The 12,639-nt window shown below is 36.4% G+C and overlaps 1 protein-coding gene across 5 annotated transcripts in view; it reads left to right on the plus strand.

Annotated features, from left to right (window-relative positions):
• Window positions 1-12,639, plus strand: part of ROS1 (ROS proto-oncogene 1, receptor tyrosine kinase) — a 126,389-nt gene that overhangs the window by 108,340 nt on the left and 5,410 nt on the right. For all 5 annotated transcript variants that reach the window (XM_079148422.1, XM_079148423.1, XM_079148419.1 and 2 more), the window contains 4 exons: window positions 1,230-1,327; window positions 1,546-1,749; window positions 2,759-2,893; window positions 11,362-11,525. In XM_079148422.1, the coding sequence (XP_079004548.1) occupies window positions 1,230-1,327; window positions 1,546-1,749; window positions 2,759-2,893; window positions 11,362-11,525 (601 nt within the window). The remainder of the gene's footprint in view (window positions 1-1,229; window positions 1,328-1,545; window positions 1,750-2,758; window positions 2,894-11,361; window positions 11,526-12,639) is intronic.

A 12,639-nucleotide genomic window follows, 5' to 3' on the forward strand; every position in this document is an offset into this window, starting at 1 on the left:
ATCCCTAGTTACAGGGTAAGACTTGAGCTTGTCAGAGAAGGTTTGAAGAGCAGCACTTAAGAGCACTTGTACATGAGGAGCTGAGGGATTTGGAGGTTGGGAGTCATTCGAGATGCTCATTAAAGGATGTAGATGGAAATCAAGAACAAGGAGGTCATTCAAAGAAAAAGAAATCATAGCAGGGAAAAAAGAAGAGAGGTTGAGAAATGCAGAGAAAGTATAAGGAACAGCAAGTAACCCAGAATGACTGAAGCAAAGATTGTGAGAGGAAGTAAAATAATCATAGGGAGAGGCTGGTGTAGTCTGGAGCTGCCACAGGGGGTGGGGGGCAGGGGATACTCAGGAATTAATAATGAAATTTACAGGAAGTGGGCACAACAAGGTGATCTAATAGAAGCATAGGAGGCTGAAGAGATGGGAAGTTTATTGATGCATCAGATTAGGGATGATAAAAGCCCAAGCCAGGTAATTGCAGGAAAATGGAAAGGCATAGACAATATATGACCATGGTCTTCAGGAAGGAACATTGATTTTTTTCCCATATGCTATGAATAAAATTTTGTCTGCCTTTTTTTCACCTGGAAATCATTGCAACTAGTTGTTTTTTGCTCTAGTATATATTTGCGCTTGCTCTTTTTCAGCCAAGAATAATCTGTGACCTGACAACAGTATTGCTGTTCAATTTCATGAACAAGTCCATAGTCCGGATTGACATGTTAGAGTGATAGGGCCAATAATCAAAGCAAGTAGAACTGATTAAATATTATTACTACTCATGAGAACAGCCTGCTATGTCCCAACATATTACAGATCTTATTTTTATTTTTTTAAGGTCAGTATTATTATGTCCATTTTACATATGAGAAAGTTACTTGGTTAATTAAGCAATTTGAGCAAGTTCATACAAGTAGTTAGTAGCAGAATTAGTTTTCAAATGTTGGTCTGTCTGATCTTATACTCTGAGATTTTTCCTATGAAGATTCCATAGATCCCATATCAAATCTCCTTATTATAAATATAGACTTCCATTTATGTATGTTTTGATAGAAAGCACATAAAACATTTTTCTCTTATTTGAATTACTGTAAACATAACTAGAAATTCCTATAGAACATCATATACAAATATATGTATGAATATGTATGTATGTGTCCACATTGTCACACTTATATGTGTATATTTTGTGCAAATTGGAAAAGTACTAATAATTTTTCCTTAATTTCTTACAGCTTCATGGTCCTTTACTCAACTTGGTTGACCTGGTAGATGTGTGTGTAGATATTTCAAAAGGCTGTGTCTACTTGGAGCAGATGCACTTCATTCACAGGTATAATGATATTCTGGATACAGGCTCTACCAAAGAGGAATATATTGTTTAAAAAGTTATTATGGACATTAGTACCATATTATCTGTAGTTGGAGCATATCACACAAGATACTTACACGTTTTCATTCCTTTAAAACAGCAATATTTCTGTAAGAAGTCACTCTTCTATACTACCTCCTAGGTTACTTGTCTGTTCTCCAATATAATTTCTCCCATAGGGATCTGGCAGCTCGGAATTGCCTTGTCTCTGTGAAAGACTATACCAGTCCTTCACGGATAGTGAAGATTGGGGACTTTGGACTCGCAAGGGACATCTATAAAAATGATTATTATAGAAAGAGAGGGGAAGGCCTGCTCCCTGTTCGGTGGATGGCTCCGGAAAGTTTGATGGATGGAATCTTCACTACTCAGTCTGATGTATGGTGAGCCTAATGGGACCCAGAGAAACGCAGGCAGAACTGTCAAACATCAGTCAGAAAGAACATCTAATCCTATTTTTCTTTTAAATGTGAGAAAACAGAAGACCAGAAAGGTTAAGTGATTTTCTTCAAGCTAATGTGAAATCTGGTTGTCAACATGTAACTATTCCTGGGTCTCTGTCACTTACACTCCTCCTCCAATCAAGTTTTGATCCTTTATTCCATCGTATACTAAAGAGATAGATTTACTTCAAGTATTTTATTACTCTCCACAAGTGTATAAGTATATGACAACTACAAATTTATCCTTGTGAATTAATACCCAAACATGTGCCCAAAAATCTGCTATTTTAGGTTATTTGGTGATGGATTCACAGGTAGACTTTAAAACATGGACTTCAAAAAGGCGAGGTTTGGATATATTTTTATTATTTAAATAAGAGTCCTCATTTTCTCATTGACTCCCAACTTTTGATTAGAGCTACTTAAATGTAAAGATTTGTCCAGTGACATTTAAGTTGAGCAGGCCCTAGGCAAAATTGTGGTTGAGATAAAACTGGTTCATTCTATGTTTACCAGCATTCTATCCAACAAATGTGAGAAATAGTGATATGCTCTCCTTTTTCCCCACATGAGTGTCCACATACTGATGCTCTGAAAGCCATGTACAACTAAATCTGTAATAAGAGTTTTAGCCAGGAGGAGGAACAGTGTGCATGCATATATGCACACACATATCTGTGTGTATGTGTTGTGCATGCATGAGTGTGTGCATGTGCCCCCCACTAAGTTTTCCTATTTATGTTTGAAGTATTGCTCCATATGCAGTATTCTGTGCTACCTTTTTAAGTTTCAACTTTTTTTCCAAGTCTCCTATTTGCCTTTTATGAGGCCAATAATGTCAATCACAAAAGTAGACCACATAGTCCCAGGAATAATGATGTTGAAGAAGCTATTGTAAACCTGATGTCTGTAATAAGTATAATTAAAGCCACTCCTTTTATGTCCTTAGGTCTTTTGGAATTCTGATTTGGGAGATTTTAACTCTTGGTCACCAACCTTATCCAGCTCATTCCAACCTTGATGTTTTAAACTATGTGCAAACAGGAGGGAGACTGGAACCACCAAGAAATTGTCCTGATGATCTGTAAGTTAATTATGTTAGCATAAGCCCACTCCTCCTGCCAAAAAAATGTGCACAATCTTAGGCCTCATTGGTATGGCCTGTTCAATTAAAAACTGGAATTTACATATTTGTGCATCCCACATAATATGTCTATTGATTGTGACAATTTACTAAACACATTATGGTTTCTTCTTATTTATATATGCATGTGATAGCTCACTCAGAAACAAACGCTTGGACGGTAGGATTTATTTATACTCCTGGCAAGTTAATTCTAACAAACATAAGCTTCATGTTTATGTATAGGTATGCAAGTGTGTTTGTGTATATGAATGCATTCATTTTATTTTGAGAGATGTAATTTGGATAATATCTTAATTAAAAGACTCTACTACATAGGAATATACTCTTTTAAAGTCGAATTGCCCTTTTTGATACAACTGATAATCTTCCATGCAAAATAGTATTGCTAAAAATTATACATATTGTGATGTGTTTATGAACTTAACACAAAATGACTATTAGTGACTCTATCAAATTAATCCTGGCCACTATTGAATTCTAACAGTGATCCTCAGAAGAGTGTGTGATTTTGGTCTCATTCTGAGCCAAAACAAATTCCCGGGTTATTATGCTGAGTACTCATTTGCCTCCTGTGAACAACCTCAGAAGAAATATCAAGTCTTGACACTTTACCCAAGAGGGAAACTCAAGAGGTTCTGAAAGAACAAATAACCAAATAACTCAATTATACACACAATACCATGCCAAGGATTGTGTGGAGTACAGATGTCTTTATACTAGGGCCATAGCTCTTCCGCATCTTGGAATGTATTTTGAATGAAAAGACACACGGTGCAGTTGGGTGACCAGCCAACATGTAATAAAGTGCTAAACTGTGTGGTACAGACAAGTGCAAAAGGAATTAGCAGTATGCGGATGCACACCATGGTTGTACTGCCTTGACTATGCTGTGTTATTTAGAGGATTATTCAGCCTTGAGCCAACAGATGATTAAGAGCTGGGCACCTTGGTTGGATGTTCTACTGGTGAATGTTTCTGCATTGCTTAAATCTTCCAGCTAGGAGAATATGTGAATTACCACGTTTCTGATTTAGCTTTTACAGCTTCTAGGATATTTTTAAAGACATCAGATATGCATGTGCTTGATCAAATTTGATAACAGTGCCTAAAAACATTACTCATGAGCCTTTTGGGGAGACATGGATAAAATCTGTAAATTAGAGAGAAGAAATTATACAAAATTAGAAAACGTTCACCTATGGCTTAAGGAAAAAAAAAAAAAAACCAACCAGCATACCTGAATATGAAATAAAGTTTAACATCAAACTAATCACTATTTTGCATTCTAACACTTCTCTCATGCACTCAGAAATTTATCCCAAAATTTCAATTGCACAGTTTTTCTTATGCCCTTAAAATTTTATTGACATGTCCCCCTGAGGAGGAGGTAATGTACCTCATCATAATCATGCAATATTTTTGCACAGGCACCTGAGGAATAGATATTGAATTATACCTTTTGACTGATGTATTTATTATTTTATTTGTGAAGAATGGAGATGAGTAATAAATTGCTGTATTGCATGCAGAAAAATGTAGGTAGGTTGAATTTTGTTCCATCAAAAGTACTCACAAATGCAACTAGAAGGAGGAGGAAGAAGTGCTACAAAAGTGCTAGCAAAGTCTTCCTGATTAGGAATGGGAAAAATAATATTCTATTTAGTGTTCTCTTGAATAATTCATGTTTGAATACATTATTACCTTAATTTTTATAAAAATACAGTTCCCTTGAAGCCAAAAAATTTCACTGGGGGTGTTAAAGTTCATTTCAATGTCATTAATAAAAAAGGGAGCAATGCTCTAATCCCTCCACGTGCTGCATGACTCTGCAGAGCCCCAGGAAGGGTTAAGATCCACTGCCAACCTGCAAAACAAGCTGAGCTAGGAAATGGAGCTCTTGGTGATGCCATTCAATCTGGACATGGCCTTAAGTTGTCATGATAAAGATTAACTACTCTCTTTAGAGTACAGAGGGAACTGATTTTTATTTGAAGCAGTCCTCTGAGATCACAGGCCCAGCTTAGAGGTTGAAAGTCTGCACTGAGCCCTGCTGCACCTTCTATTCACTGCTTAAATACTCAGCACCTGGATGCACTCCGGGTCAGGTGAGCCCATAGATGGCTGTGCTGTTTGAGCTATTAGTGGAATGTGGGATTCAGAGCATTCCTGCCCTCTCTCCTAGGCTCAGATGTACAGGAGGGGAAAGCCCAGCCATCAGTCTTTTCTTCAGCTTTTAGTTTGCACAACAACCACACCAGTCCTGAGAAGAAACAGGATCAAAGGGCAGTCTACCTCAAGTGAGAGCTCTGTGGGGTTCTATGTCAGATGTGTCACAGCAGCCACTGAAATTACTGGAGGGTCTCTCAGATGTAGGAAGTTCACTGTCTTATTTTCATTCCTGAAAAAACAGGTACAACTGTATGTTAAATAGGTTACAATTCTATGTTAATTGGGTCTCTCCAAGATTAGGTATTATGGGTAAGGGAATTTTTGAGATTTGTATTTTATGAGCTTTGTTTAAATACCTGCCCCCTTAACACTAAAAGATGCTATGGAGCTTTCCCTTGTTCAATGTCAATGGCTTCCTGAATCCAAGGACTCTTATAAGCATAGAGGTTAATATTGAACACAGCTAATGAATCCCATCCTATTCTGAAAAATAAAAATTGAGGCAAAGAGGAACAAAGAGTTCATACAATGAGTGGAGGAATTTGAAGCTGGATACTTAGACAAATGAGATACTTTAAGCATAAATGCATATTTTTGTAGAACTAGAACAGTCAAATCAGGTAAATTTTAACAAACTTAAAGGACCAACAAGTTTATTTAGACTATTACCTGAGTAATACCCTTGATCATTTGTAACTGTAATTAGTGCAGTGTATAATGCAAGATACTGAGCAATGATAGGAGGGAAGATCCCCCTATGCCACAGCTAGAGTAGCTGTCAGTTTACTTGAAAGATGTAAGAAATGCTGTCCTTAGTATTGTTAAATTCTTAAAAATCTCTTTATTTTATTCCATTGCTTGCTTATTGCTATTTGAGAGCACAGGTTGTATTCTTGACTTTTAGATGAATGATATTTTATATAGCTACTCTTTTTTTTTTTTCTTCTTCTTCTTTATTTGTTCCTGGATGGTGAAACTGAAAGGTTTTACATACTAACAGAGCATATGTTTTGCCGTCAGGAAGTTAAGAGTAGTGATTGGATTCAACGTAATTAAAACCTCCAAAGATGAAAAACATTAGGAATAACTGCTTAAATGAATTACATAGATGAAACAAACGGCAGAACTTTTCAAGGGTACAGTGAATGTGTAGGTGAGGCGCAGGTGATTAAGTGTCAGCCAAGAGGATGACTTCTTTGGCCTCACTCTCCTCCTCCCCACCCTCCCTTCCTTCCTCTATTTCTTCCCTTCCTCCTTCCCTCCCTCCCTCCCTTCCTTCCTTCCTTCCTTCCTTCCTTCCTTCCTTCCTTCCTTCCTTCCTTCCTTCCTTCCTTCCTTCCTTCCTTCCTTCTTTCTTTCTTCCTCATGATCTTCTTGAGCATATGGAAACTTTCGTAGAATGAAATAGGTTATAAATGAATAATGTAAGTAAAATCTTCATAATTTAAATATGTCAAGTCTTGAGAGATTTTATCTGTACCTTGGTGATATCTTTGAATCATAACTTTATTCTCAGATATGCTTCTGGTGGATAATTACAAAACTTTTCTTCACCTCTTAAATCTCAGGGCACCCCTGAGATTAGAAATCAACATTCTATTTTAACTATTGGTTTAAGTTCCATGATTTGATATCAGTTTTTATATCTTACCTCAAAGTCTAATAATCCTTCATTGTGATCTGTGTTTCATCCTTGTTTCTAAGTGGCACAGGTTATAAAGAAAAATGCAACTGATGAGGTTGTCTTTCAGTTATTTTTCAGCTAAGACTCTAATTTTGTAAAAATGGAGCCAAGTTTGGTATTCTATAATCAGACTATAAGTTCTTTGTAATACATATGAAAAGTCATCAGATCAATATACAAAAAAAAAAAAAAAAAAAAAAAAAACAAAAACCCAATGTTTAGATTTCCCTATCATACCCTGATATGCTAACTCTGGTCTGAGGTGCTTGTCAAGATGTGGAGTAAGTGTCAGCAGAGTTCATATGCCACATTATAGGAGGTCGAAGATTATAATCCCCGCTATTTTAGATGCAATACCTATGATGATTTCTGGGTCATTGTCACCCAGTGATTGAGTATAATCTTATTTTAGTTTCATTACCATTACTTTAATTCAAACCACCACTGTCTTTCACCTAGTATTCTTTAATAGCTTCCAACTGGCCCTTCTACAACCCACTGTTTATCTGTAAACTAGAGTAATCCTTGGAAAACATAAAGAGCATGCCTTCTTTAAGACCTTCAACAGCTTTTCATTGTAGTGACATAAAATCCAGTTCCTTACTTGGTCTGAGAAACCTGCATGATCTCACCTTTCTCTTCTGATCTCATCTCATTCTCTCCCCTCAATGACTGCACTTCAGTAACACTGGCTTTCTTTCAGGTTCTGAACTGTGCCAAGCTCTTTCCAAATTTAGGACTTTACACATGCTTTTCCCTCTTCTAGTGTGCTCCCTGACTCCTATCCACACCCTATTCCCATGACTAGCATCTTATTTTCCTACAAAGTTCTTGAACTTAAATGTCATCTCTGCAGAGGGACCTTCTGTGAGCTACTTACCAAAAATGTTCCATCTCTATTAGAACTCATGTTTATTTTCTTAAGTTTTTTTTAAAGAAGTTAACATAATTTGAATAATTTATTTTTATTTCAGTATGGCAAAACTAATATTTTAAAATACCTCTCTATTTATTTATTTATCAGTTCCTCTCTCTGCCCTAATCTGCTTCACAGTTACAGCAAAATGAAAAGAGGAGAGTGGGTGCTTGACAATTTTTGTAAATTTAGTAGATGTGAACACCAAATTTTGGAAAGGGAGAGAATTATGTAGAGTCCTTTAGTTCTTTGTTAACGTATTAAGTACCAGGTATGAATGACTATAAGATACAACTGTATATAAGGACAGTCTAATAAAAAAGAGAAATGAGTAGAAAACTTACTACTTACAAGCTCTGTGGAAGTGTAGAAAGAAGAGAACTTCATAGATAGTTGTGGGGAGGTGAAGGTATTGGGTATATAGGTCCTCAGTCCTGTTCAGGCTTCAGATAGATTAGGTGGGCAACCCCAAAGGCATAGAGCAACTGCCCCACTGCCTTCCACTTTGGGAGGATGATAAGAGGTCATTGAGCAGGGGACCCCCACTTTTTCATGGGAAGATCCACCACTATTAAGAAGGTAGAATGTTATGTCCAGATGAAGACAGTCTAGCTTGCACTTCTAAACTTATTTTTCCACTTTCTATATACTGTTAAGATTTGTTGAAAGTTAGAGATTCTTCCAAGAAGCACTCCATGAGCATGTGACAGAAACATAGATTTCCCTACTCTTGTCAATGGGTGTAGGACACAAGAAAGTCACAGAGAAGCCTCTACCTAGAGAGGCAAGGGAGGGAGTGTTCAGTGGCAATGGGCAGGTAAAGAGTTTATGGAGTTGAGTTTTGTACAGGGTGAGAGATAGAGGTTTAATTTCATTTTACTACATATGGATTTCCAGTTTTCCCAGAACCATTTTTTGAACAGGCTATCTTTTCTCCATTGTATGTTTTTGGCTCCTTTGTCTAGTATGAGTTAACTGTATTTATGTGGGTTTGTCTCTGTGTCTTCTATTCTGTACCATTGGTCTGCCTGTCTATTTTGGTGCCACTACCATGCTGTTTTTGTTACTATTTCTCTGTAGTATAGTTTTAGGTCTGGTATTGTGATACCTCCTGCTTTTTTCTGCTCAGGATTGTTTTGGTTATTCGAGGTCTCTTATTTTTCCAGATGAAGTTCATGATTACTTTCTCAATTTCTATGAGGAATGCCATTGGGATTTTCATTGGAATTGTATTGAATTTATATAGTGCCTTTGGTAGAATGGTCATTAAGAATTAGACCAGAGATCCTGCACCAAATAGAAGACAAAGTAGGCCAGAATCTTCATCATTTTGGCTTAGGATCAGACTTCCTTAACAAGACTCCCACAGCACAAGAAATCAAAGCAAGAATCAATAAATGGGATGGAGTCAAACTAAAAAGTTTTTTTATCAGCAAAGGATAGAATCAATAATATGAAAAGAGCCTACAGAGTGGGAGAAAATCTTTTCCACAGCACTATAGATAAAGCACTAATCTCCAAAATTTATGAAGAATTTACAAACTTTACACCAAAAATACAAAGAACCCAATCAATAAATGGGCCAAGGAACTGGACAGACACTTTACAGAAGAAGACGAATAGGCAATTAATAAATATATGAAAAAGTATTCAACATCTCTAGTAATTAGAGAAATGCCAATTAAAACAACTCTAAGATTTCATCTTACTCCAATTAGAATGGCTTTTATCAAGAACACAAACAATATTAGATGTTGGTGTGGGTGTGGGGAAAAAGGCACACTTTTACATTGCTGGTGGAGTTGCAAATTGGTACAGCCACTCTGGAAAGCAGTGTAGAGATTGCTCAGAAAACTTGGAATGGACCCACCTTTTGACCCAGTTATCCCACTCCTTGGTTTATACCCAAAGGACTTAAAATTAGCATACTACAGTAATGCAACCACATCAGTGTTTATAGCAGCTCAATTCACAATAGCTATATTGTGGAACCAACCTAGGTGCCCTTCAACAGATGAATGGAAAAAGAGGGTGTGGTACATATACACAATGGAATATTATTCAGTCATAAAGAAGAATAATATTATGGCATTTGCAGATAAATGAATGGAATCGGAGACTATCATCCTGAGTGAAATAAACCAATCCTCAAAGACCAAAGGCCAAATGTTTTCCCTGATAAGTGGATGATGATATACAACAGGGGAAGGGAATTCTAGAGTGAGAGAAGAATGGAGGAACTTTAGATTACATAGAGGGGAATGAGAGGGATGGGGGTATGAAAAATGGTGGAATGAGAGACTTTGTTACCCTATGTACATGTATGATTACACAAATGATATGAGTCTACATCCTGTACATAGGGACGAAAAGTTGTACCCCATTTGTGTACAATGAATCAAAGTGCAGTCTGTAAAAATAAAAAAATAATTTAAAAAAAAGAGTCAATATACCACTCCAGCACAGAATCTGGCATGTAATGGGAGCCTAATAAATTGTATCTGTTGTTGTAAAAAAAAAAAAAAAAAAAAGTTTATGGAGTGCTGGTAGTGGCAGAGTCTACAGGATGAACCAGACCAGCTACTCTGTATCAATTCTAGATCAGCCACTGAGATTACTGAAAAGCCAGAGAGCACAGTGGGGTTTAAAGGATCCTTAACTGTACCACTAAACATCACGTAACCTTCTTACCTGGTGTATATCCTGATATCATTTTGGAAAGGAGGGGAGAAGGGGTGGGAATACACTGAAAATATGAGAGACTGAGTTATTATCTATTACCTACAAAGATTGTTTAAAATAGTGAATTAGACTAGGTTATAAACTGCATTGTACTAAATGAAGTTAACTACCTTCTGCTTGATGGAGACTCTGAGAAAGATATAATTAGTTACACACAATGAAGAGTTATCCTTTTTTTTTTTTCCTGCTTATATGAGTCTTAGCATGACAAATTTTGTCATTCTCTTTTACTATATGTGTTACAAGAACGGGAGCCCCATGGCTGCTTCTCTAGCCCCTGATGCAGTGCTAGGGTAAAATAAGTATCCAACAAATTTTTGCTGAGTGAATTAATGAATATTACTAGTTAAAAGGGTCACATAGACATTTCTTAGACAACCATTAAGGAAAAGATAATATGTAATCAACTAGTTATGAATATCTGGGGAACTTAGTCTCTCAACTAACCTGATAGTATAATAAAGAGTAAAATCTCTGGAATTGAATCTGGTTTCCACCTCTGGTTCTGTCACTAAATAGCTGGAGAAAATCTTAGTTTTGTTTTAAATATCAGTGTCCACGTATGATGTCTTTTAAACCTCAACTTCTTCAATAATTTTATAGCTGCTAATTTCAAGATGTGTAGTAGACATTTCCAATATTTTCCCATCTATTTATCTGGGACAATAACTGTTGAGATAATGTCATTTTTTTCAAAATAAAGTGTTAATCTGTTAAAGGTAGTGTTGTAAGCCACTCATAAATTTGAATCCAAAGTTTTTGTTTGTTCATTTGTATAAATTATGAAAACTTGGAAATAACTCAAAGTTTTTCATTTGTAAAATAACCTTACCTGGGTAATCAGTAATGATAGCCAATCATCATTTACTTTCCTGTATTTATCTGCATATTCAGGTGGAATTTAATGACCCAATGCTGGGCTCAAGAACCTGATGAAAGGCCTACTTTCCAGAAAATTCAAGACCAGCTTCAGTTATTCAGAAATTTTTCCTTAAATAGTATTTCTCAGGGCAGAGATGAGGCAAACTCCAGTGGAGTCCTAAATGAAGGCTTTGAAGGTAAGTTGATTCTTCAAGTGTTTTCTAGTTTTTTTCCCCATGGGAACTGATCAAGATTAAATGGAATGTGCACGGAAGATACTTTAGGGTCGGTAAGAAGAATAGCACACTGGCACCATTGTCATCACAATTAAGTGATGATGATGAAATGATTTTCCTTCTTGAAAATTATTTTGTTTTGTAGACTAAAATTTCTTTTTAAAAGATAGCACTATGTCCCTGAATTTATACTATAAGAAAATAAGGAGAATTAACATGCTAGGCTATGTTTTTATGAGGTCTGTTCATCTCCTCCTCCCTTCCTTACACTAGTTTGGACCTCAAGTGCAGAGTTGGGTTAATTATAGACTCTTCATCTATGGTACATTATCATCACTGGCCTATGTGGGGCTTCTCTCTTGTTTATTTGTTAAGGCCCTTTGTCCCCATATTCCTCTCTTGTTCTATTTCCTCCCTTCCCAGCCAGTCAACTATTCTAATTACTTTAATGAATATCTTTTTATTTGTATGTTTTCCTGTAAAATGTGTGTTATTTGTATGTGTGACTATGAGGGACTAAGAAACATGGTGGGCATGTAGAGAGAAGCCAGAAGGGGAAAGAGGAAAGCCACCGGGGAGCATTGTCATGGAAACCCAAAGGACAAGGGCTTGTGAAGGATGGAGTAGATGAATGCTGCACAGACAGACAGCTTTCCAGAGGGATGTATGGATTTTTACAGTTGATTTGCCTTTCATTTTAAAATTCAACTCTTTGGTCATAGAATCCTTTCCTTCCAGTATGTAAAATACATTTTATAAAAATCACAGAGACGGCCACAATGGGCCTGGGAATTTATCTGTATCTTAGACACTACCAGAAACTTTCATAGACCCTTGGAGGTCTGGGGTGAAATCTTTTTACCATGTTGTGTCACTTAGTTCACCTATGAAGCTGAGAAAGGTAACAAGTGATACAACAAAGATACAAAACAAAATCCATTTTTAATTGCAATTTTAGTTAATTTTATTTTAGTATTTTTTTATGTACCACTTACTGAGCTATGTAGATTTACTTATTAAATACTTCCAATAGCCCTACGAAGTATTATTATCAGTCTTACAGATGAGAAAAATG

Source organism: Sciurus vulgaris (assembly GCF_902686455.1).
Source record: "Sciurus vulgaris genome assembly, chromosome: 7".
Lineage (NCBI taxonomy): Eukaryota > Metazoa > Chordata > Mammalia > Rodentia > Sciuridae > Sciurus > Sciurus vulgaris.